General features: G+C 48.3%; 2 protein-coding genes across 2 annotated transcripts in view; one reads left to right on the plus strand and one right to left on the minus strand.

The window, feature by feature from the left end:
* The window catches only part of LOC110164324 (tumor necrosis factor ligand superfamily member 10-like), a 29,816-nt gene extending 15,860 nt beyond the window's left edge, over window positions 1-13,956 (plus strand). Inside the window, exons 3-6 of the mRNA XM_020929364.2 lie at window positions 6,128-6,173; window positions 6,715-6,828; window positions 6,979-7,238; window positions 9,728-13,956. Of these exons, the coding sequence (XP_020785023.1) occupies window positions 6,128-6,173; window positions 6,715-6,828; window positions 6,979-7,238; window positions 9,728-9,937 (630 nt within the window). The 3' untranslated portion in view covers window positions 9,938-13,956. The remainder of the gene's footprint in view (window positions 1-6,127; window positions 6,174-6,714; window positions 6,829-6,978; window positions 7,239-9,727) is intronic.
* A 5,867-nt stretch (window positions 13,957-19,823) lies between these two features.
* On the minus strand, window positions 19,824-25,474 carry msl2b (MSL complex subunit 2b). The gene is made up of 4 exons (XM_055150984.1): window positions 24,004-25,474; window positions 21,866-22,185; window positions 21,015-21,803; window positions 19,824-20,493 (listed from the first exon to the last, which is right to left on the minus strand). Exons 1-4 carry the CDS (start codon window positions 24,143-24,145, stop codon window positions 20,197-20,199), a joined length of 1,548 nt encoding a protein of 515 aa, XP_055006959.1. The 5' UTR covers window positions 24,146-25,474; the 3' UTR covers window positions 19,824-20,196.
* Window positions 25,475-25,733: the final 259 nt, after the last annotated feature.

The raw sequence follows: 25,733 nt of genomic DNA on the forward strand, positions 1-25,733 counted from the left end.
AGGACTAAACTAGGACTAGACCGGGACTGATCCAGTGTCATTAGTGGAGTATAAATATATAAACTGGCTCCAGTCGTCGAGTCGATTTCCTCCGCTGACATTTTATGTCATAAAAACTCTAAAGTCTCTCAGTCTGGTCTGACATTGTTTCGGGAAAAGAGCGGGACCGGGCTCTTGTTTCCAGGGCAACGGACGCGCGTCAAGTATTTTTCTCCCGTTCGTCCGCGGCGTCAAAGTCGAGCGTCGGGGGCGTCTGAACTCAAATAGAAACATCTGGAGTGTTTTTTGACTCCGCGGTCTGAACAAACTATTATGTTTATTGGACTGTACACACAGAACAGGAGTGTGGGAGGGCATCTGACACACTGGACGGAGGAGTGTGGGAGGGCATCTGACACACTGGACGGAGGAGTGTGGGAGGGCATCTGACACGCTGGACGGAGGAGTGTGGGAGGGCATCTGACACTGGACGGAGGAGGGACTGACACGCTGGACAGAGGAGTGTGGGAGGGCATCTGACACGCTGGACGGAGGAGTGTGGGAGGGCATCTGACGCGCTGGACGGAGGAGTGTGGGAGGGCATCTGACACACTGGACAGAGGAGTGTGGGAGGGCATCTGACACACTGGACGGAGGAGTGTGGGAGGGCATCTGACGCACTGGACGGAGGAGTGTGGGAGGGCATCTGACACACTGGATAAGAGGAGTGTGGAGGGCATCTGACACACTGGATTACAGAGGAGTGTGGGAGGGCATCTGACACGCTGGACGGAGGAGTGTGGGAGGGCATCTGACACGCTGGACGGAGGAGTGTGGGAGGGCATCTGACACTGGACGGAGGAGTGTGGGAGGGCATCTGACACACTGGACGGAGGAGTGTGGGAGGGCATCTGACACACTGGACAGAGAGTGTGGGAGGGCATCTGACACTGGGAGGAGTGTGGGAGGGCATCTGACGCACTGGACGGAGGAGTGTGGGAGGGCATCTGACACGCTGGACGGAGGAGTGTGGGAGGGCATCTGACACACTGGACGGAGGAGTGTGGGAGGGCATCTGACACACAGAACAGGAGTGTGGGAGGGCATCTGACTCGCTGGACGGAGGAGTGTGGGAGGGCATCTGACACACAGAACAGGAGTGTGGGAGGGCATCTGACACACAGAACAGGAGTGTGGAGGGCATCTGACACGCTGGACAGAGGAGTGTGGGAGGGCATCTGACACACTGGATACAGAGGAGTGTGGGAGGGCATCTGACACACTGGACGGAGGAGTGTGGGAGGGCATCTGACGCACTGGACGGAGGAGTGTGGGGGGCATCTGACACACTGGATACAGAGGAGTGTGGGAGGGCATCTGACACGCACGGAGGAGTGTGGGAGGGATCTGACACTGGACGGAGGAGTGTGGGAGGGCATCTGACACACTGGGAGGAGTGGTGGGAGGGCATCTGACACTGGACGGAGGAGTGTGGGAGGGTGTGGGAGGCATCTGACACACTGGACGGAGGAGTGTGGGAGGGCATCTGACACACTGGGACTGGGAGATCTGACACACTGGGGAGGAGTGTGGGAGGGGCATCTGACACACTGGACGGGAGGAGTGTGGAGGGCATCTGACACACAGAACAGGAGTGTGGGAGGGCATCTGACACACAGAACAGGAGGGCATCTGACAGAACAGGAGTGTGGAGGGGACATGACAGAGGAGTGTGGGAGGGCATCTGACACACTGGATACAGAGGAGTGTGGGAGGGCATCTGAACGGAGGAGTGTGGGAGGGCATCTGACACTGACGGAGGTGTGGGAGGGCATCTGACACACAGAACAGGAGTGTGGGAGGGCATCTGACACTGTGAGGACTGTGGGGCATCTGAGGGACTGACGACAGGAGTGTGGGAGGGCATCTGACACACGGAGGTGGGAGGGCATGTGGACGGAGGAGTGTGGGAGGCATCTGACGCGCTGGACGGAGGAGTGTGGGAGGGCATCTGACGCGCTGGACGGAGGAGTGTGGGAGGGCACTGACTGGACGGGGAGGGCATCTGACACACAGACAGGAGTGGGAGGGCATCTGACACTGTGAGGACTGTGGGAGGGCATCTGACGCACTGGACGGAGGAGTGTGGGAGGGCATCTGACACACTGGACAGAGGAGTGTGGGAGGGCATCTGACACGCTGGACGGAGGAGTGTGGAGGGCATCTGACACATCTGGACGGAGTGGGAGGGCACTGGACGCTGAGGAGTGTGGGAGGGCATCTGACACGCTGGACGGAGGAGTGTGGGAGGGCAATCTGACACGCTGGACGGAGGAGTGTGGGAGGGCACACACGCACTGGACGGAGGAGTGTGGGAGGGCATCTGACAGGAGTGTGGAGGGCACTGGACGGAGGAGTGTGGGAGGGCATCTGACACGCTGGACGGAGGAGTGTGGGAGGGCATCTGACACACTGGATACAGAGGAGTGTGGGAGGGCATCTGACGCGCTGGACGGAGGAGTGTGGGAGGGCATCTGACACACTGGACGGAGGAGTTGGGAGGCATCTGACACTGGACGGAGGAGTGTGGGAGGGCATCTGACACACTGGACAGAGGAGTGTGGGGGGCATCTGACACACTGGACAGGAGTGTGGGAGGGCATCTGACGCACTGGACGGAGGAGTGTGGGAGGGCATCTGACGCGCTGGACGGAGGAGTGTGGGAGGGGAGGAGTGTGGGAGGGCATCTGCACGCGACTGGACGGAGGAGTGTGGGAGGGCATCTGACACACAGAACAGGAGTGTGGGAGGGCATCTGACACACTGGACGGAGGAGTGTGGGAGGGCATCTGACACACTGGATACAGAGGAGTGTGGGAGGGCATCTGACGCGCTGGACGGAGGAGTGTGGGAGGGCATCTGACACACTGGACGGAGGAGTGTGGGAGGGCATCTGACACACAGACAGGAGTGTGGGAGGGCATCTGACGCACTGGACGGAGGAGTGTGGGAGGGCATCTGACACACTGGACGGAGGAGTGTGGGAGGGCATCTGACACACTGGACGGAGGAGTGTGGGAGGGCATCTGACGCGCTGGACGGAGGAGTGTGGGAGGGCATCTGACGCACTGGACGGAGGAGTGTGGGAGGGCATCTGACACACTGGATACAGAGGAGTGGGAGGGCATCTGACACGCTGGACGGAGGAGTGTGGGAGGGCATCTGACACGCTGGACGGAGGAGTGTGGGAGGGCATCTGAACACAGACAGGAGTGTGGGACACACTGGACTGGGAGGGCATCTGACGCTGGACGGAGGAGTGTGGGAGGGCATCTGACGCGCTGGACGGAGGAGTGTGGGAGGGCATCTGACACACTGGATACAGAGGAGTGTGGGAGGGCATCTGACGCGCTGGACGGAGGAGTGTGGGAGGGCATCTGACACACTGGACGGAGGAGTGTGGGAGGGCATCTGACACGCTGGACACAGAGGAGTGTGGGAGGGCATCTGACGCACTGGACGGAGGAGTGTGGGAGGGCATCTGACACACTGGGAGGAGTGTGGGAGGGCATCTGACACACTGGATACAGAGGAGTGTGGGAGGGCATCTGACACGCTGGACGGAGGAGTGTGGGAGGGCATCTGACACGCTGGATACAGACAGGAGTGTGGGAGGGCATCTGACACGCTGGATACAGATGTTGTTCTTCCTCTGGCTCCAGGTCAAAGTCGTTCATCGTCCTGATTAAATCCTGACACCTCCTCCGTCTTTTCTCTCTATTCCCACACTCCCTCTCCTCTCCGTCATTACTCTCTCTCCCTCCTCCTCCTCCTCCTCCTTCTCTTCACCTCTTCATCACTCTCTCCCTCTCTCCTTCTCCTCTCCCTCACTGTTTTCATTCTCTCTCCCTCTCTTTCTCCTCCTCCTCTTTCTCTTTCCCTTTCCTTCCGTCTCTCTCTCTCCCTCTCCTCCCATAGACTTCCCTTCTTTGTCTCTCTCTCCTCTTTTCCTCTCACTCTTTTCCTTCTCCTCTCTGCATCCCTTCCTCTCTTTCTTTCTTTCTTTCTTTCTCTCCCCCTCCCTGCCTCCACCTCTCTCTCTTTCTCCTCCTCCTTTCTCCCTCCCCCTCTCTCTTTCCCTCTCCTCTCATACACTTTCCCTCTTTGTCTCTCTCCTCTCCCTCTCTCTTTCTCCCCTTCTCTCTCTCTTTCTCCTCCTCCTCCTCTTCTCTTTCTTCCTCTTTCTCTCTCCCTCCCTGCCTCCCCTCATATCTCTCTCTCTTTCTCCCCCCCGCTGTTTCCCTCTCTCTTTTCTCTCTCTCTTTTTCCTCCTCCTCCTCTTCTTGTTCTTCCTCTCTTCCACTCCCCTCTCTTTCTCCTCTTGTTCTTCTCTTTCTCTCTCTCTTTCACCTCCTCCTCTTCTTTCTCTTCTCTTTCTCTCTCCCTCTCCTTCCATACACTTCTCCTCTTTGTCTCTCTCTCCTCTTACTCTCTCTATCTCCCTCTCTCTTTCTCCCCCTACTCTTCTCTTTCTTACTCTTTTTCTCTCTCCCTTACCTCGTATCTCTCTCTCTCTTCCCACACTCCCCTCTTTCTCTCCTCTTCTCCTCTCTCTCTTTTGCTTCTCCTCTTTCTCTTTCTCCTTCTCCTCCTTTTCTTTTTCTGCCTCTCGACTCATACACTTCCCCTCTTTGTCTCTCTCTCCTCTTATCTTTCTTCTCTTCCCACACTCCCCCCTCTCTCTCTCTCTCTCTCTCCCTCCCCTCTTCTCCTCTCTGTTTTCCTTCACCTCCCTCCGTCCTTTCCTCCCTTTCTCGTCTGGTGTTATTCTAGTCTTTCTTATCTGACACATTCATAAAGTCTGGACTCCACGTTTGGCTCTTCCCCCCTCCTCCCTCCGCCCTCTGTCTGGCTGTTCTCTCCATCACCCCCTCCCCCCCTCCCCCCTCGCTCTGACCCGTGACAGAGGGAGGAACAGAGGAAGGAACGGCTGAAAATTACTGAAAAAAAAACAACAACAAAAAAAACCCTCTCCTGATGCACAAACTGGACCGACGCGGATTGGGCAGGGCCGAGCTAGCATGGCCCTGACCGTAGCCTGCGTGTTTAAATGGGCGGGGCTTGTGCCTGTGGGCGGGGGCTCGTACCTGTCGCGGTTGGAGTCTGTCGTTTGTCTGTGTGTAAACGATCTGAGTTCAGCACAAAGACGTCGTTCATGAGGCTCACTGTAATCACCAAAGGAATGCACCGGCTACGCTAACGCCGAGCTAACACGCTACTGCTACAACCCCTCACCTGGACCCACCAGGACCCACCTGGACCCACCTGGACCCACCTGGACTCACCTGGACTCACCTGGACTCACCTGGACTCACCTGGACTCACCTGGACTCACTTAGACTCACTTAGACTCACCTGGACTCACCTGGACTCACCTGAACTCACCTGCTCTAGGAGGTAGGAGGTAGGAGTTTGGAGATAGGAGTGAGGAGATAGGAGGTAATAGTTAAGAGATAGGAGTTAGGAGGTAGTAGTTAGGAGTTAGGAGGTAGAAGATAGGAGTTAGAAGGTAGGAGTTAGGAGGAAGGAGGTAATAGTTAGGAGGTAGGAGGAAGGAGGTAATAGTTAGGAGGTAGGAGGAAGGAGGTAATAGTTAGGAGGTAGGAGGAAGGAGGTTAGGAGTGAAGAGATAGGATGTAGGAGGTGTGAGATAATAGTTAGGAGCTAAGAGGTAGAAGATAGGAGTTAGTAGGTAATATTTAGGAGGCAGGAGGTAATAGTTAGGAGGTAGGACTTAGGAGGTAGAAGATAGGAGATAGGGGGCAGGAGATAGGAGGTAGACGATAGGAGGTAGGAGATAGGAGTTAGGAGGTAGTTACAATACTGCTACAGCCCCTCACCTGGACTCACCTGGACTCACCTGTACATCCCTCTCCTGGACTCACCTGGACTCACCTGGACTCACCTGTACATCCCTCTCCTGGACTCACTTGGACTCACCTGGACTCACCTGGACTCACCTGAACATCCCTCCTGGACTCACCTGGACTCACCTGGACTCACCTGGACTCACCTGGACTCACCTGTCGTGTCATTGTGAAGTTCATATTTTAAACGTGACATTAAAGTGTAACTGTTGTGTCCACAGTCCCTGTCCCAGAGATACCAGAGGCACATCTCCTCGGCCGTCAGAGGTGAGGTTTACAGGGTTTACGAGATTTACAAAGTTTATGGGGTTTACAGGGTTTACGGGGTTTTACAGGGTTTACGGGGTTTACAGGGTTCACGGGGTTTTACAGGGTTTACGGGGTTTACAAGGTTTACGGGGTTTACAGGGTTTACGGAGTTTATAGAGTTTATAGGGTTTTACGGGGTTTACAGGGTTTACGGGGTTTACGGAGTTTATAGGGTTTAACGGGGTTTACAGGGTTTACGCTGTTTACAGAGTTGATAGAGTTTATAGGGTTTATAGGGTTTAATGGAGTTTACAGGGTTTACAGAGTTTATAGGGTTTAACGGGGTTTACGGGGTTTACGGAGTTTATAGGGTTTAACGGGGTTTACGGGGTTTACAGGGTTTACGCTGTTTACAGAGTTTATAGAGTTTAACGGAGTTTACAGGGTTTATGGGGTTTACAGAGTTTTTACAGAGTTTACAGAGTTGGGTGTTAGATTCCCGCTGTGACTCCTGCACACTGCTGTTGTTGTGTTTAAAGAGCATGTGTCTCTCCTGTAGACGAGGTTTCGCGGGTGCTGCCCTCTGTGGTTCTGGAGGAGAACACGTCTCGGCCCAAAGTGGCGGCTCACGTCACCGGGAGCTTTGTGCCCAAACCGAGTCCAGACGCAGCAGGTGAGAAAGTCCAGGTTCAGGTCCAGGTCCAGGTCTGAGTCTGAGCGGAGATAAAGTCTGTCTCACCCAGTTTAACCTCTCCTCCCTCTCTTCTCTTTCCCTCTCCTCTCTTTCCCTCTCTTCTCTTTCCCTCTCTTCTCGCTCCATCAGCGTCTTCTTGGAGTGGGCGTCGGGTCCAGGGGCAGAAGATCTCGTGGTGGGACGGGCACAGGGGTCTGGGGTTCCTGCAGGACGTGGAGCTCCAGCAGGGGGAGCTGGTGGTGTCACGAGGAGGACTCTACTACATCTACGCCCAGGTGTACTTCAGACACCACCAGGGGGAGCCAGAGGAGCCGGAGGAGCCGGAGGAGCCACACGAGGAGGAGAGAGGAGAGAGGGGGAGGCCCCTGCTGCAGTACGTCTACAAGAAGGTACGAAAAACACTAAACCAGGACTAAAACAGGACTAAACCGGGACTAAACCAGGACAGGACTAAACCAGGACTAAACCAGGACTAAACCAGGACTAAAACAGGACTAAAACAGGACTAAGGGTGTACTCACACTATGACTTTAGAACCGTGCCGTACCTGAGCATGGTTTGATTGCGCTCACAATGGACAAATGTACCGCGCTTTGGGGGGGATCTGTGCTTGGGCACTTTCTAAGGTCCTAGTGTGAGTGCACTCTGAACCAGGACTGAACCAGGACTGAACCAGGACTAAAACAGGGTTAAACTGTGAGTGTGCCCTCTTTAGTCCTGTTTTAGTCCTGGTTCAGTCCTGGTTCAGTCAGGAATCTCTTACCTTCACTTAAAAAATCCCCATTCCACACTGCTAATACACAATAACAGTAATACTCAGTGGAGAACCGTGGACCTGGACCCTGGGCCTTCACTAGGACCAGTCGCTGGCAATCATGACATCATTTATTAAAAATAATAATAAACTAAATAAAGCTTACTTCATATATTTCTTTAATAATCATTAGCTGCTGTTCAACAAATGCAGACTCCTCCGTGGGCTCTGAGCCACGGCTCCAGGCTCCGGTTCTCGGGTCGTTCCTTCTTCTCCTTCTTTCTGACATCCCGAAGGCGTCCAAATACAGACGCCCAGTGTGTTTTTTGACGCTGCGGTCTCACTTATATTTCATATATCAGAATAATCACGAAGGCCCAGAAGATGTGGTGATATGATCTCGCCCGTAACTCAGTGAAATATGACTAAAACAACTGTCACTCTCAAACTCCCCCCCACATGGACTTGTATTGCTCAGACCTTCGCTACAGGAAGGCGAAGGTCCTGCAGGTGTTTGTTTAGTTCAGTCCTGCAGGGGGAGTCACTGATTTACCCAGATACAACTGGAAGAAAAACTGTGATTGGTCCATTTCAATTCCATTATATTAACCCTTTGTTTCCCAAGAAATATCAGTCCAAGTTTATAACAATGATCTAGAAATTATTACTAGTGTCGTATTTATTACTACTGTTACCCTGCCACTGCCCGGTTTAGACCTGGTTTAGACCTGATTTAGACCTGGTTTAGTCCTGGTTCAGACCTGGTTCAGACCTGGTTTAGTCCTGGTTTAGTCCTGATTTAGACCTGGTTCAGACCTGGTTTAGTCCTGATTTAGACCTGGTTCAGACCTGGTTTAGTCCTGGTTTAGTCCTGATTTAGACCTGGTTTAGTCTGATTTAGACCTGGTTTAATCCTAGTTCAGACCTGGTTCAGACCTGGTTTAGTCCTGGTTTAGTCCTGATTTAGACCTGGTTAGACCTGGTTTAGTTTTCCTGTTTCCTGGTTTAGTCCTGATTTAGACCTGGTTTAATCCTAGTTCAGACCTGGTTTAGTCCTGATTTAGACCTGGTTTAATCCTAGTTCAGACCTGGTTCTGGTTTAGTCCTGGTTTAGTCCTGGTTTAGACCTGGTTCAGACCTGGTTTAGTCCTGGTTTAGTCCTGATTTAGACCTGGTTCAGACCTGGTTTAGTCCTGGTTTTTAGACTGGTTTAGTCCTGATTTAGACCTGGTTCAGACCTGGTTTAGTCCTGGTTTAGTCCTGATTTAGACCTGGTTTAGTCCTGATTTAGACCTGGTTTAATCCTAGTTCAGACCTGGTTCAGACCTGGTTCAGTCCTGGTTTAGTCCTGATTTAGACCTTTAGACCTGGTTTAGTCCTGGTTTAGTCCTGATTTAGACCTGGTTTAGTCCTGATTTAGACCTGGTTTAATCCTAGTTACCTGGTTTAGTCCTGATTTAGACCTGGTTTAATCCTAGTTCAGACCTGGTTCAGACCTGGTTTAGTCCTGGTTTAGTCCTGATTTAGACCTGGTTTCAGACCTGGTTTAGTCCTGGTTTAGTCCTGATTTAGACCTGGTTTAGTCCTGATTTAGACCTGGTTTAATCCTAGTTCAGACCTGGTTCAGACCTGGTTTAGTCCTGGTTTAGTCCTGATTTAGACCTGGTTTAGTCCTGATTTAGACCTGGTTTAATCCTAGTTCAGACCTGGTTTAGTCCTGATTTAGACCTGGTTTAATCCTAGTTCAGACCTGGTTCAGACCTGGTTCAGACCTGGTTTAGTCCTGGTTTAGTCCTGATTTAGACCTGGTTCAGACCTGGTTTAGTCCTGGTTTAGTCCTGATTTAGACCTGGTTTAGTCCTGATTTAGACCTGGTTTAATCCTAGTTCAGACCTGGTTCAGTCCTGGTTTAGTCCTGATTTAGACCTGGTTCAGACCTGGTTCAGACCTGGTTCAGTCCTGGTTTAGTCCTGATTTAGACCTGGTTCAGACCTGGTTCAGACCTGGTTCAGACCTGGTTCAGACCTGGTTCAGTCCTGGTTTAGTCCTGGTTTAGTCCTGGTTTAGTCCTGGTTTAGTCCTGGTTTAGTCCTGCTATGGTCTCACATGCCTCTTCTCCTTCAGGTGAGTTCGTACCCAGTTCCCATCCTCCTGATGAAGACGAGCAGGACTTCGTGTTGGTCCAGAGGTTCTGAGTTCTCTCTGCACTCCGCCCACCAGGGGGGGCTGTTCCCTCTGGCCACAGGAGACCGCCTCTTCGTCACGGTGACCAACGCCTCGGCCGTCGACATGGACGAGAGGAGCAGCTTCTTCGGGGCTTTTCTCGTCAGTTAAACCTCAGAGACGAAGCCAGACTGCAGCAAACTTTCACTTTCACTTTCACATGTCGACCTTTTTCACAACGACCGGAAATGTCCCGCTTTAGGTTTGAAGAACTTTTGGTTAATGGTTTTCTGCCCCATCACTAAATCTTCAACCAACAAGCTCCACAATGGATAAACATTCTAACATGAAAAATGTATCCACAACGATCAAGAAAGAACAAAACTTAAAGGAAACAACAACCAGCTTTAGTCACACACTGAGCAGAGGCGGCGCTACCATTAGGCAAAAGTAGACGACTGCGCAGGGCCCCCGAACCTGAAGGGGCCCCCAACCAATGTCCCTGAGTGCCACAAATGGTCGAGGCCTCAGTGTAATTTGATTTTCTCTCAATATGACATTAAATGAGAAAAGAAAACATCATCAAAATATTATCTGATTGTCAAATCTGTTTTAACTGTCAAAGCCCCCCCCCCCTTTTACATTAGAATGGACTCGTCCGCTTGACCCTGATTTGAACATAGGCTACGTTTACTCTGAAACAAATCACCGTATCAGTGTCAGAAACGATCTGCATCCAGACATGTTGTTTCTGTGTCCGCAAATCTTCTCTGTTCACACAACTTTGAGCACATTTGTTTATGTTTTACAGAAACGAAAAACTTAAAAACACATGATTCATTTACATAAACTAATCTAAAAAAAAAAAAACAGTTCTTTCCTTGTGTCTGATGTGGTTCAGTTTTTGTTGGACTAAAAGACACGACTCAGTGGAATCTGAGTGTTCTTTCTGTGACAGAGGGGTGTTCTGCTGATGGTGAGTCTGTTCTGTGTTTCTGTCGTGTTGTTGGTTCATGTGAAACTTTTCACACATTATACGTGTGCAGGTCGTACACACAGACACACGTTTATATGAGTGGACACATATTCTGTCTCTTAGTGTTTTGTGGGTGAGTGAGTTGGCGGTGACAGACCCACATCAGACTATCAGTTTTCAGGAGTCACACAGTCCCCGTCACATCTGGACCAACATGAACTCGTGGAGCTGGAGGCACCAGATCGTTCAGACTCTGGAGCGGTTTTCATTCGGATTAATGTGAACGAACACTGCATCCACAACCAAAACAACTCGAGTGCGAACTAGTGTGGACGAGGCCATAATCACAGCAGAATCATAATCATATATTGTACTCGCAAAATAAAAAAAATAAAAAACCTACTTTCAGTTTGGCGACCGAACTAATAAAACAAGTTTCCAATCCACCGTAATTCAAATAGAGACGTGTGTGTCTCAAGAACGATGGGGAAAAAGAGACAATAAGTATTAAAAATAAAATCAATAACAACATAACAGTTCATATGGTGACGGCCCCAAACACAAGTTCACCTAAGGCCCTCAAATTGTTCCCTCCGCCACTGCGACGGAACTAAACTAACTGTTATGACTGTTAGGATCATGAATAAAACTGAAGCAACTTGTTCACTCAGACTCATTCTACTATTCAAATTAAAATTGGATTTGATGATGTAGAGATTTGCACAAACACAGAGATTTGTGCAGTTTGAATGTGAGCGTCTCTAGGACCAGAACATGAGTTGAGTTTGTTGTGTGACTAATGTGACTTGTTGTTTCCTTTAAGTTTTGGTCTTTCTTTTCTTGATAGTTGTGGAGAAATTGTTCATGAAAAATGTTTATCCTTTGTGTAGTTTGTTGATTGAAGATTTGGCCAGATTTATGAAGCTGCTGGAGAATACGACACACACATTTACACACACATTTACACACACATTTACACACACATTTACACACACATTTACACACACATTTACACAGAAAAACACTAACCAAAAGTTCCACAAACCTACAGTCTGTGGTTTAAACCTGAAATGTGTCTCTGATCTGATGGTCTCTCCCTGAAGCCCGGCTCCTGCACCAGTCCTGAGTCAGAGCTAGTGCAGCTTCTGCAGCTCAGGGAGGGAAGTCTGCAAGTCTGAAGTCTGGTTTTGAGCTTCACATGAGACAGAAACTGAATAAAGAGACACATGCAGAACGTGTCTCTGTGTCTCTGGAGGATCTGGAGGATCTGGAGACACGGGGTCAGAGCTGAGAGTCGAACATTTTTAAATCTGTAAGAAGCAGGACACAGCTTTTTTTTTATTTTTCGTCTCTGAACAAACGATTCTGAAGCAACAAACTCCACAACAAGTCAATATTTTTCACGCTGTTTTCACCTGGAGACTCAAAGGAGAAATTCAATTTGTCAACTGGACAAATGTTTGTTTAGGTCAAAAACATTTCTCAGCTCATCCAAGCTGCTTCTTCAGTTCTGGATAAACTGCAAAATGTTTTTGACCAAATAAACATTTGTCCAGTTTGTTCAGACAAATTGAGTTTCTCCTTTGTCGTGGATTTTATCTGGACGTCTGAGGGATTTTTCACTCCTGGAAACTCTGGAGGCACTTGGACATTTCTTCTCAAACAAAGAAAAACTGGAATAATCCATTTAAACCCGAGGCTGAAACTCTCAGACGCTTCAGTCGAGTCGGTTCTGTTCAGTCGAGTCGGTTCTGTTCAGTCGAGTCGGTTCAGTTCAGTCGAGTCGGTTCAGTTCAGTCGAGTCGGTTCAGTTCAGTCGAGTCGGTCCTGTTCAGTCGAGTCGGTTCAGTTCAGTCGAGTCGGTTCAGTTCAGTCGAGTCGGTTCAGTTCAGTCGAGTCGGTTCTGTTCAGTCGAGTCGGTTCTGTTCAGTCTTTTGTCTTTTCTCTTTGTATTTTTGATGTTGTCACAGTGTTTTTTCTGTCGATTGACACAGATTCACTGCACTCGTCTTGAACTCGGTCAGATCTGTGGAGAGGCGAGCTCACTCACTGTAAGAACATCCTGTTTATGGAGGGATTTCTGAGCGATAAAAACACCAGTAACTGAACAAATGAAACTCAAAAGATTTTAATGCCAAACTGTGGAATTTTCTGCTCAAAGCCGCGCATTTCCATGGAGACAAACAGGTGGCGATTTAGTCCAGGTTTAGTCCAGATTTAGACCAGATTTAGTCCAGGTTTAGTCCAGATTTAGACCAGATTTAGTCCAGGTTTAGTCCAGATTTAGTCCAGATTTAGTCCAGATTTAGTCCAGGTTTAGTCCAGATTTAGTCCAGGTTTAGTCCAGATTTAGTCCAGATTTAGACCAGATTTAGTCCAGGTTTAGTCCAGGTTTAGTCCAGGTTTAGTCCAGATTTAGTCCAGATTTAGTCCAGGTTTAATCCAGGTTTAATTCTGTTTAAGTATTTGATTTCCAGCAGAGCATTGTGTTGTTACATAATTTTCCTTCTGCACCAGATTTGGACCAGGTCTGGACCAGGTCTGGACCAGGTCTGGACTTGGATTTAACCAGGTCTTGTTCATAATCTGACACGTCTCTGAGGCCCCAAACCTGAAGCTCCTGAAGCTCCTGAGAAACCAGACGCTTCCTTCACCGTCAGGTCAGCGCAGCGAGAAAAAGTCCACAGATTCAAAGTGTGAAATAAATGTGATCTGTTTAAAACTGCCCCCGTGAGCTTTAACCCAGGTTCTAATGTTCCACCTTGTGATGTCATGAAGTGGTAGTTTTCAAGTTCTCAGCTCCTTTTCCCTTTAGTTCAGTCGAGATCGGAAACTCCAGGACTGAAATGATCCAGATGATTCTAGTGAAGGTGTGTGGAGTTTAAAAACACAGTGGAGCACTTCCTGTATCACCACATGATGACATCACAAGGTGGAACAGAGTGTTTCCTGTGTATTGGTTTGTGAGTTAAACACGTGAATGAAACAAAAAAACGAGATTAGATCAGTTGAGTAGATCTGGTCGTTTGTGAATCTGTGTCAGATTTTACAGAAAAAACACTTAAACTTCTGGATGGATTTGAATTTTTGTAATTTCATTTTGTTTCTTGAATTTTCTGTGTAAATGTTGAGTTCAGGGGAAACTCCAGATCTGAGTTGAAACTGTGACACGTGTGAATGTACAAACTGTAAATAATAAAAACTTCAACCTGGATTTACTTTTACAAACACAAATACGACTGCACACGACGTGACAGGTACTCACCGCTACACACCCACACCGAGGTACTCACCGCAGTGAGGTACACACTCGCCACTGTGAGGTACTCACTCGCCGCTACACACCCCACCGAGGTACTCACCCTGTGAGGTACTCACCGCAGTGAGGTACTCGCCGCTACACACCCACACCGAGGTACTCACCACAGTGAGGTACTCGCCACTGTGAGGTACTCGCCACTGTGAGTACTCGCCCTGAGGTACTAACACCCACACCGAGGTACTCACCTCTGTGAGGTACTCACCGCAGTGAGGTACTCGCCGCTACACACCCACACCGAGGTACTCACCGCAGTGAGGTACTCGCCACTGTGAGGTACTCGCCACTGTGAGGTACTCGCCACTGTGAGGTACTCGCCGCTACACACCCACACCGAGGTACTCACCTCTGTGAGGTACTCACCGCAGTGAGGTACTCACCGCAGTGAGGTACTCGCCGCTACACACCCACACCGAGGTACTCACCGCAGTGAGGTACTCACCACAGTGAGGTACTCACCGCTACACACCCACACCGAGGTACTCACCGCAGTGAGGTACTCACCACTGTGAGGCTCTCGCCGCTACACACCCACACCGAGAGGTACTCACCACAGTGAGGTACTCACCACTGTGAGGTACTCACCTCTGTGAGGTACCCGCCCCTCCGCCTGTGTCACTCTCCCCTTAACAACTGAATTCTTTCTATTCTGATGGTAATGATTCACACTAAGATCTTGTCAAGGCGTTTAACAAGGAAAAATGATCTAAACCAGTTTGTACATCTCTTATATACTCACTATATATACTACTATATATATATATAGTGAGTATATATATATATATATATACTCACTATATATATATATATATATATATATATATATATGAGTATATATATATATATATACTCACTATATATATATATATATATATATATATATATATATATATAGTATATATATATATATAATATATATATATATACTCACTACTGTGACTTAACGGACAATTTATCTTAAAATTCATATAAATTGCAAAAATCCAAGTATATTTGGTTCTTTGGTTTAAAAACTTGAAATGACTTGAAGCTCAAAGGAGACGACTTGGACTTGACTTGGACTTATTGACCAGTGGCTCGAGACTCGACTTGGACTTGTCTGTCTTTGACTTGGGACTTGACTCGGACTTGAGGTCAAAGACTTGTTTTCACCTTTGGTCATCACAAACACAGTGTTTATGTTATTCAATGTTATTTGAAAATAACATTTGTAGAGGCACTAGACACATTTAACACTCGAACAGTTTTCTTTAAGCAAAAAATGTGTGTGAGAATTTTGTTTTTAAATTTAGAAATTGAAGACCTGGTTTAGACCAGATTTAGACCTGGGTTAGACTCTGTTTTGACCTGATTTTCAGAACCAGATCAAAACCAGGTTGGGCTGAACGTGTTTGAAAACAGATTTATGTGTCAAAGTGTGAGAGTTAAACTGTTGAAAAAGTAGTTCCAGCTGATGCGATCGTGCTCAAAACTTTACAGCCTGTTTTGTGCAGATCTCGCTGAAGTTTTTGAGATCAGAGATTTTAAATCTCATCAGATTCTCCTCGTGTCTGTGATGTGCACTTTATGTCTCGTATAAAAATCGATAAGACTGAAAAATCCTGTAGTGTGGCGCCTTTAAATCACTATTTATTAATAATTATAATTTTCTTGACTTGTAAGAACCTACACAGCCCTGATATCCACAAACAGAGCCACTCGATGAGTCTCCTCTTCCCTTTCACAATTCAGTGTCTCCCAGAGTTCAGGAGATGATCATGTTCTGTTGAAACACTGTCCTTAGACCTGGTTTAGTCTCTTGTTCATGATCTGACACGTCTGAGACCCGTTGGTGCTTTTGTTTCAGGAAACATGGAATTCATGTTTTTAAAATGTAACTTAAAACTTAAAACAGAGTCACCGTCAGGTCAGTGCAGCGAGAAAGAGTCCACAGATTATTCAGAGTGTGAAATAAATCTGATCCATTTAAAACTGAGCCCTGTGATCTTTAAACCAGATTCTGATGTTCCCTCCTTGTGATGTCATGAAGTGGTAGTTTTCAAGTTCTCAACTCCTTTTCCCTTTAGTTCAGTCGAGATCAGAAACTCCAGGACCTGGTTTAGTCTCTCGAGACTCCAGCTGAGATCAACATGACACAAACATCCCCAAAGTGACTCTTGTGAAGCTTTAATTCATGTTCTAATGTTGCCACCGCCTCAAAAACAGAGCTGGAGTTGTTTTGTTTCATTCACAAAGCTCAAACTTCTCTGTTCGTGGTGATAAAAACTGTGTGGAGCACTTCTTTTATCGCCAGATGACGTCACAAGGTGGAGCGGCGTGTTTGAGAGATGAACTCAGCCTAAATGTGCAGAGTTTATGTATTTGTTGAAACACGTGTGAATGAAACGAAACACGACTCCAGTTCTGCTCTTGTTCTTTGTCTCCCTCTAGTGTCCGAGCGCAGGAATGACCACAGGACGCAGACTCTTCAAACTTTTCATTTCTTTGTTTTTGTGGAAATATTTTACAGTATTTTACAGATTTCAACAACGCCCCAAAAGAGAGCCAGAACCACAACTCCACTTGACCTTTGACCTTCCATAAAATAAATACTTTTTAATGGTCAGAAATGTTAAGTTGTGTTTTAGCAGCAAAAGTAACAAAACCAAACATTTAAATAAAAACAAAAAAACAAACACAAAGGCTGGTGAATAAGTCTTAAATAAAAAACAGTATTTCCAAATCTTTATCTTTAGTTCTTCTTCAAACATTGCACTTTTTAAATATCATTTTAAAGTGTCAGATTGTGTTAAATAAATAAAAGGATGTGGTAAAACGTGGGCGCGCTGGTGCGAATCTGGAAATATTTAAATGATTCTCAACATCTGTTCATTAAAGGTTTCAGATCAAACAAAACAGACTCTTTTTTTGAGTTTTAAACCGTGTTAGAATGTCGCTTTTCTCTTTCTGTTTTTTGTTTCATTCACAAAAAAATCTGAATTTTTACGTAAACAAACCGATAATAAAGAGTCAAACATGTGAATGAAATAAAACAAAAAAGAAAAAAAACAAAAATAAGAAAGTGAAAAAACAAATATTTTCTTCTGTGTTTGTCTCCAAAACCAAAATGAAAAACAGATAATGATTTTTTCAGTTTTCGATTTTGAGTTTAAATGAAAAATGGAAAAAAAAAACTGATAACGGACTAAACCAGGACTAAAACAGGCCCGGGACCAGACCGGAACCAGACTGGGGCTGAGACCAGGATTGAAACCAGGACTGAAACCAGGACTTAGACCAGGACCAAACCATGATTGAGACCGACACTGAGACCGGGACCAAGACCGGGACCAGACCTGAGGCCGGGACCAGACCAGGACCGAGACCAGGACCGAGACCAGGACCGAGACCAGGACCGAGACCAGGACCGAGACCGGGACCAGACCAGGACCAGACCGTGATTGAGACCAGGATTGAGACCGGGACTGAGACAGGGACCGAGACATGGTCCGAGACCGGGACCAGGCCAGAACTAAACCAGGTCCGGGACCAGATCGGAACCAGACCGGGGCTGAGACCAGGACTTGGACCGGGACCAGACCTGAGACTGGGACCAGACCAGGATTAAACCAGGTTCGGGACCAGACAGGAACCAGACCGGGGCTGAGACTAGGACTTAAATCAGGACCAGACCAGGACCAGACTGTGATTGAGACCAGAACTAAGACCAGGATCGAGACGACCAGACCGGGACTGAGACCGGGACTGAGACCGGGACTGAGACCGGGACTGAGATCGGGACCGAAAACGGTTTAGTCCTGGTTTAGTCCTGTTTTAGTCCTGGTTCAGTCCATTATTCATTTTTTTCATTTTTCATTTAAACACAAAATCGAAAACTGAAAAAACGAATCATTATCTGTTTTTTCATTTTGGTTTTGGAGACAAATAATGAAGAAATTTTTGCATTTTTTTGGTTTTAGTTTAAAAAACAAATGAACGAACGACACTCAGATTCTCCAGCTCAGTTTTTGAGGCGTTAACTTTAGAACACGACTTAAACTTAACAAGAGTCAGTTTTGTGTGATGTTGGATTTTTAAACACAACAAACAGTAACAAATTTCATGTACTTTAAACTGAATTTAACAATAATAATAAAGAAAATAAACACTTTTTGGGTTGAGTTAAAACTTCAGCAGCTGAAACACACGACACATGTTTATTTCTGAACCTTTTGCCAAACACAAACTGGAGATTCTCAAATTAAATTAAATTAAATATGTTTTTTTTTTACTTCATATCAAACACCAGGACTCTCTGAAAATAAATAACCGAGGTGAACGTGAGAGAAACGCTCCGCCATATTGGGCAGGGAGACGCGTCGCCTGTGGATCATCTGAACCGTCAACATATAAAAGAGTTATTCTGTTAATTATAAAAAACAACATTAACACCTGAAAGCTGCGTTTGTGTCGTTAAAAAGGATTTAAAATCTAACATTCCATTTAAAACCTTTGAAAAATGTGCAAATGTGTCTCACCTGTCCTGTCCAATATGGCGGCTCTGAAACATCAACAGATTTAATGTCGTATTTCTCTCTTAAATACAAGAATCAGTAACTTCGGACGAATTTCGCGCAATTCAAACTGGGAAAGATCCTCCGAAAAAGTAAGTGTCAAACCTCCATGTTTAATTTCCCAGTGTGAAAGTCGATCTTTTCAAGTCTTTTGAACCATTTCACTTTTGTTTCTGGTTCTGATATTGTCATATTTTAGTTTTTGGATTCGGACGTCGTAATTGTTGTGGTTGTTGGATCCTAACAGCGGAAAACGACTCGTGAAACGGGCTACGGAAGTTTGTGAAATCCATAAATGCAAAAGTGAATCAGATGTGTGTGACTCAAACCTCCATTCAAACTGTTTCTCTTCCCAACGGAATTGAAAAATAGTGAAAGGTGAAGGCGATGGGCAGGATTGATCCACAGGAAGAAACAAAAAGGAAACATTTGTCTGACTAAGAAATCATCCTCAGTTTACAGAGAACATTTTGTCTGTGGAGCCACGACAAAACAAAATCCAGTTTGTTAATGTAGAGGAGCAGAAGACAAACAGACTGAGCTGCACTTTCTTGTTCTTGTGGTTTTACACAAACATCACGTCTTGGTCTTTGCAGTGGAAGGTGTTTCTTGGTGAACAGTTGGAGACTTTCACTTTGGTGTTGACTTTTTAAATTCATAACCGAGGTGAAGCGAAGGATCTGGATTTTGCCCATCGCAATCCGTGTGTCAATCATTCGTTCATTTGTTTTCCAAAATAAAACCAAAAGAAAACAAAAAAAAAAATTTTTTTCATTATTTGTCTCCAAAACCAAAATGAAAAAACAGGTAACAATTTGTTTCCTGATCCCAGGACTAAACCAGGACTAAACCATTTTCAGTCCTGGTCCTGTTCCTGGTCTCAGTCCTGGTCTGGTCTTGTCCTGGACCTGGTTTAGTCCTGGTTCAGTCCGGCGTTGCAGTTTAAGTCACGGAAACAGGAAACGAATCGTTATCTGTTTTTTCATTTTGGATTTGGAGACAAATAATGAAGAAAATAGTTGTTGTTTTTTTTCTTATTTTTGATTTTATTTTGAAAAACGAATGAACGAACGACACATGGATTCATCGCCTTCACCTTTCACTATTTTTCAATTCCGTTGGGAAGAGAAACAGTTTGAATGGAGGTTTGAGTCACACACATCTGATTCACTTTTGCATTTATGGATTTCACAAACTTCCGTAGCCCGTTTCTCGAGTCGTTTTCCGCTGTTAGGATCCAACAACCACACAATTACGACGTCCCAATCCCAAAAATATGACAATATCAGAACCAGAAACAAAAGTGAAATGGTTCAAAAGACTTGAAAAGATCGACTTTGACAAAAGAAACATCCCACTGGGAAAACAAACATGGAGGTTTGACGCTCACTTTCTCAGAGAATCCTTCTCAGTTTGCATGCGCGGTGACCAGAAGTCCAAAATTCATGGTGTGTCTTATTGGCGCGTTTGCTTCTGTTGCCGCGGCGTTCTGGCTCCCTCCCTCCAGATCACGTGACCCTGGGGAGGCGGGGGAATGTGCGCGTCCACCAATCACACGAGAGCTCATCCGCGTATCGTCCAATCAGAGCTCCTCCTCGGCAGTCAAACCGGAGCTCCAGTCAAAGACCCGGGCCTCGTGCCCCGCCCCCGACGACAGGAACGAGGCGGTCACCGGGGCCCCCGTCGCCGCGGTGATGATGGCGTTGGCGGGGGCGGCGGTCGCGGGGTTACGCAGCGCCGTGATGCTGCTCAGGTTTATGCCCAGAGTCAGTCGGGTCTGTTCCAGCGCCTTCTCCGGGACGGCGAACGCCTCCAGCTTCTTCTCGCCATTTGCCATGTACGAGTTCTGACAACCGCGGCAGATACAGTCCAGACACGCCTACGGAAACATCAAGATTTAATATTAAAACTGTTTAAACATCAAGACTTTATATTAAAAACAATAAACACGTCTAAACCACCACACAACAATCTTATTCTGTCTGTAAATATATGCACTTCCTGTTTACTTCTTTTTCACTTCCTGTTGTTTGTTTGATGTTCAGCGTTCGGTGTTAAACTGTTAATTATGACGATGAAACTGACGTAATATTTAGATGTAAAACTCCTTTACCTGTCGCCTGGAGAGATGCTCTCAGCTTTTTCAGTTCTGAAACCGATTTTGATACCAATGCTTTAAGTGTCTGCCGATATCGACCGATACCAGAGACTGAAAACCGCTTTTATTTCCTTTAAACAAAAATAACGTTCGACAAACCTGATCCTTGTTTTCTGAATTTGTTGTTTATCACTGAAGTAACAGACTCTGAGCCTCATGTGACGTTTAAACACTCGATTTATCGATTTTATGTCCAGTAAGGATATCGAACTGATCTGGAAGTCGATATTTGATCGTCTGACCTTGCGGTTGGAGTAGCAGGGGCAGCGCTGCCCCCTGCAGGTGAGCACTGAGGGGTTCTGGGTGGCGCGGCCGCACTTGCAGCCTTTCTTCTCGTGGGTTTTCTTGTAGATGGGTTTGGGGGGGAGGGAGGGGGACGGCGGGTGCGACAGGGGCAGTGGCAGGGGCAGGGGGGGGATGCGGGGCTGGGGGCGGGGTCTGGGCGCCCCCTGCTGTCGGGCTTTGGTACAGGCCTTTTTAGGCGCGCTGTGATGCTCTGTGGTTTTCTTCAGGGGCCGCGGCGCTGGCAGAGCTTTACCCGCCCGGGGGGGGCCTCCGTTGGGGACGGGGGCGAGGTCAGGGGGCGTGGCCTCGGGGTCACGGAGCGCGCTCAGTGACACCGGCGCCACCTTCTGACTGTCGCTCTCCGAACGCGAGCGTTTCCGATGGCAACGGAACGGCGCCAGGACAGGGGAGTTTTCTGATTGGACGAAGAGCTGCGCGCAGTGGGCGGGGCTGGGCTGTGATTGGCTGAGCGTCACGGGCGCCGGTTCCGATTGGAGGAGAGCTTGTCCGTTCAAAGGGGGCGGGTCCAGAGTCCGAAGCACCTCCTCCACGCTCAGCAGCAGAGGCCCCTCCCCCTCGTCCATGATTTCAGAAAGCCCCGCCCCCCCGCCCGTCGCCGTGGCGATGCAGACTTCCCGCGGTCCGGGCCCCGGGGACAGGCCGTTACAGTCGTGTCCGTTCACAAAGTTGGGCTCCTCCTTCACCTCCTGCAGGGGCGGGGCCTCGTGCAGGGGCGGGGCCTCGTCCTGGACACAGCACAGTTAGAACAGAACAGAAGCGTGTTTAGAGCGCCCCCCGCAGTACGCACCTGCACGTCCGGCTCCTCCCCCTCCTCCTCCTCCTGCTCCTGCCACATCTCTCTCCCCTCGCAGAGCGCCGCCTGCAGGTCGGGGGAGTGCGAGGCGGCGGCGGCGATGTGGGGGGCGAGGGGCGACTGGGCCACGTAGGCGCACAAACGTCTGTAGCAGCTCACGAGCAGCGACAGCTGACGGTTGTGCTCAAAGCGAGAATAATCTTTACACCAACTGCACGACGGGCGAAGCTGCATCCGCCGACCTTTACAACCCAAACACACGTAATGCTGACACGACGAGTCGACCGGCGCCACCGGCTCACACAGGAGGTTACCTGCAGAGAGGAGAGAGGAGGTCACACAGAGGTCACACAGAGGTCACACAGAGGTCACAGGGTTCAGGAGACTCACACTCTTGAGTTTGTCTCGACTCTTGTCAAACTTCAGTCTCTTTGTAAAATCTAAAGACGCTTCACTGTGATTGGTTAAACACACCTGTCACTCTTTCAGCACCACTGCGGCCGACCAATGGGAGGAGAGGGCGGGAAAAGGTGGGTTTGTTTGAGCATAGAGCTGCGTTTGAGAGAAAGATGAAGCCCAATTCATTAAAAAGTCAGATGCCCTCCCAGGTGTGGTGGGTGGAGAATGAACCCTGACCCTGACACAAACGAAAAAGAAGTGTGGTTTTCTTTACTTAAACTCTCTCTCTGTCCCTCCCTCCTTCTCTCTCCTCTTCTCTGTATCTTTCTCTCCTTCTATCACCTTGTCTTCTTCCCTCCCTCTCTCCTCTCTCCTCTCCCCTCTCTCATCTCTTTCCTTCCCTCTTCTTCTCTCCCTCTGTCTCCTCGTCTCTCCATCTGCTTCCCTCCCTCTCTCCCTCCTCGTCTTTTTCCCTCCATCTCTCTTGTTCTCCATCTCTCCCTATACTTCTCTCTCTCTCTCGTCTCCTCCTCTCTCTCATCTCTTTCCCTCCCTCTCCTTCTCTCTTTTTCTCTCCTCTTCTCTCCGTGTCTTTCTGTCCTTCCTCTCTCTCTCTCTCTCTCACCTGATCTCTTCCTCTCCCTCCTCCTCTCCCTCTTCTCTTTTGTTTCTTTCCTTCCATCTCTCTCTCATCACCTCCTCTCTCCTCTTCTTCCCTCCTCTCCTCCATCTCTCTTTCTCTCTGTCGTGTGTTTTTATGAATGGACCTTGTTTTTTCTGCAGCTGTGCTCCGTAGCGACCGCCGTTGCTAAGGAAGCTCCTCTCAAAGAGCCGTCTCATTCACGTTTCATTCACACGCGCCCCCGAAGAAAAAACAAACTCACCACAATAACACACATTTACGACTTAAAGCTGCACTCTGGAACTTTTCCTTTGGAGCTCAGTCACCTGCTCGTTTCTCCACCGGGACTAATAAACCAGGACTAAACCAGGACTAAACCAGGACTAGAGCAGAACTAAACTGTTATAAGTCTAAATTTCATACAGTGACTTTATGATGTATTAAAGCTGCACTGTGAAACTTTTCGCTGGACCAGGTGCTTGTCCAGGTAAAGTAATAACATCTACATGGAAACAAGATGACAGGCTCCGTGAGGAAAGTTCCACAGTGCCCCAAAGTGATCGTATCTGTAGCGGGCGCGAGGTCTCTCCACAGATCTGACCTGTAACCTGGTGCCACCTGTTTGTTGCCATGGAGTTAGAGTCTTGGTTTAGTCCTAGTTTAGTCCTGATTCAGTCCAGGATTAGTCAGTCCTAAATCAAGACTAAACCCAGACTAAACCCAAACTAAACCAGGACTAAAATGGGATCAAACCGGGACTGAACTGGGAGTGAACCAAGATTGAACCGGGTCCAAAGAGGGACTAAAGCAAGACTAAACCAGGACTGATCCAGGACTGAACCAAGACCAAACCGAGACTAAACCTGGACCAAACCGGGACTAAACCTGGACCAAATCGAGACTAAAGTGGGACTAAAGTGGGACTGAACCAGGACTGAACCAGAACTAAACCAAGACTAAACCAGGACTAAACCAAGACTAAACCAGGACTAAACCAGGACTGAACCAAGACAGAACCAGGACTAAACTAAGACTAAACCAGAACTAAACCAGGACTGAACCAAGACAGAACCAGGACTAGACCTTGTGCCCGTGTGTCCGTGGGACTCACCGCAGACCAGGCAGGACAGGGACTGGCGGAAGAACGGGAGCAGTTTGCAGAGCTCGGCGAGGGCTCGGGGGTCCCGCGGGTCGCACTGCAGCGCGGACCGGGCCGCGGACACGAACAGGGCCGTGGCGTTCACTGGGTTCATGTCTACCCCCGGAGCCTCACACGCGGACACGAGCCTCTGCCCACGGACACGAGGAACCGGCCATCCGCGGCGGCACTTTTACGCACGGGCTCCGGCGGCGCACCTCTCCATGCCAGTCTCCGTTCGTGCGTAAAGCGGTTTGGAACGAGAATTACGCACGGTGTATCCAGTGTTCCGCTCCCGTAAAACTTATCTCCATTCGCTTGGTTGTTTTTGTTTAGGTTGAAATCACGTGTCAAGTCCACGATTAACCGTAAAGAGCGCGCATCCGGAGCGCCCTTTCAAAACAAAAGCCTTTTCCAGCTACAGAAGCACAATTTCCGCTTGGTTTAAAACGATAAAAACAACCGTGCAAACCCCTGCGAGTATCGAGTGGGCAACGCGAATAGAATCTGGTGGCTTTTCTGGGAGCATAGAGGCAGTTTTAAAGTTTAGATCAGAAAAGTAGCTCCGTTTAGTGAGACACGTCCACGCAGCATCACTCAGGACCAGTCTGATCCATCCTTATGTGTGTGCACCTGCCGTACGCCACAAACGCCACGTAAAACGCAAAGAACCGTCCAATCTTTACCGCAAAAACACCAAAAGTCAATGCATTTCGTGGCCTTTAATCCTCGTTAGCCACTGAATGTTTAATTGACCCTTCGGTGCAAAACGTAGCTCCAAGCATCCTCCTCCTCCACGCAGTATTTATCCCCCCGTGTTTGTCCGTGTGGTTCCGTGTCCCAGAGGCGTGCGGCTCTCTCCCGCTGCCCCGTGCATGTGTCCTCCTCCCCGGGTGTGCAGGGTGCGTGCAGCCGTGCAGCTCCGTGTTATTGTTCCACCTTTCACGGTAAAAACAAAACAGGCCGCCCCGGGTTTAAACGCTCTTCTCCGGGGAATAAAACCACGCAGCCGCGCGGTAAAACTCACCAAAATAAGTTAAGTCACGATAAACAGAACTGGGCTGAATTCAGAGTCCGAACAAACACAGCGGCGGAACAGACGCAGATCCAGCAGAAGCCGCGGGTTTTCCTGAGCGCGGTGTCCGCCTGAGGAGCGCTCTGAGCCGGGTACAGCAGCAGGCCGCACCGCTGTCCCGGGGATTAGCGGAGCTCTCGCGGCGGTCCCGGGCTGCTCCGCGGGGCCGGAGCGGGGCACAGGGGCTCGGAGCGGCGGGGAGGTGCAGTGTTCGGGGCGTGAGGAGGCCCGAGGCGCAGAAAAGCGGCCACACGGGCTCAGAGTGTTTGTGGAGCTGTTTGTGGAGGGGCTTCATTAGCCCCAGACTGAGCTCCAGCCGCAGCTCCGCCGCTGGAAACAAGGCGGCGCTGTGGAGCAAGTCTCGCGAGAACAGAGGAACGCGGATTATTTAAAATAAATCTATTATAAAGACATTTTTACTAATAAAAAATAAATAAAAATGTAATTATAAACTGAAATATAATCTATATATTAAAAAAAAATATTATGTTCATATGAATAAACAGGTCAAGATGAAAACATGAATAAATGTAAAAGACAATCAAATAAACCGCATAGTTTAAAGTGACACTGTGTAACTTTCTGTCGTCTGTGTTTGTCGTATAGTTCATCTGTGTTGTGTTTTGAA

Source organism: Boleophthalmus pectinirostris, unplaced genomic scaffold (genome assembly GCF_026225935.1).
Source record: "Boleophthalmus pectinirostris isolate CB_2022bp ecotype Guang Dong unplaced genomic scaffold, ASM2622593v1 HiC_scaffold_15, whole genome shotgun sequence".
Classification (NCBI taxonomy): domain Eukaryota; kingdom Metazoa; phylum Chordata; class Actinopteri; order Gobiiformes; family Gobiidae; genus Boleophthalmus; species Boleophthalmus pectinirostris.

Excerpts from the sequence above, each read along its gene's own strand:
- msl2b (XM_055150984.1), bottom strand. The coding sequence starts at position 24,145 with ATGAACCCAGTGAACGCCACGGCCCTGTTCGTGTCCGCGGCCCGGTCC. Across the intron at positions 22,186-24,003 it reads CCTGTCCTGCCTGGTCTGCG|GTAACCTCCTGTGTGAGCCG; the intron begins GTGAGTCCCACG and ends TCCTCTCTGCAG. Across the intron at positions 21,804-21,865 it reads GGGAGGAGCCGGACGTGCAG|GACGAGGCCCCGCCCCTGCA; the intron begins GTGCGTACTGCG and ends TGCTGTGTCCAG.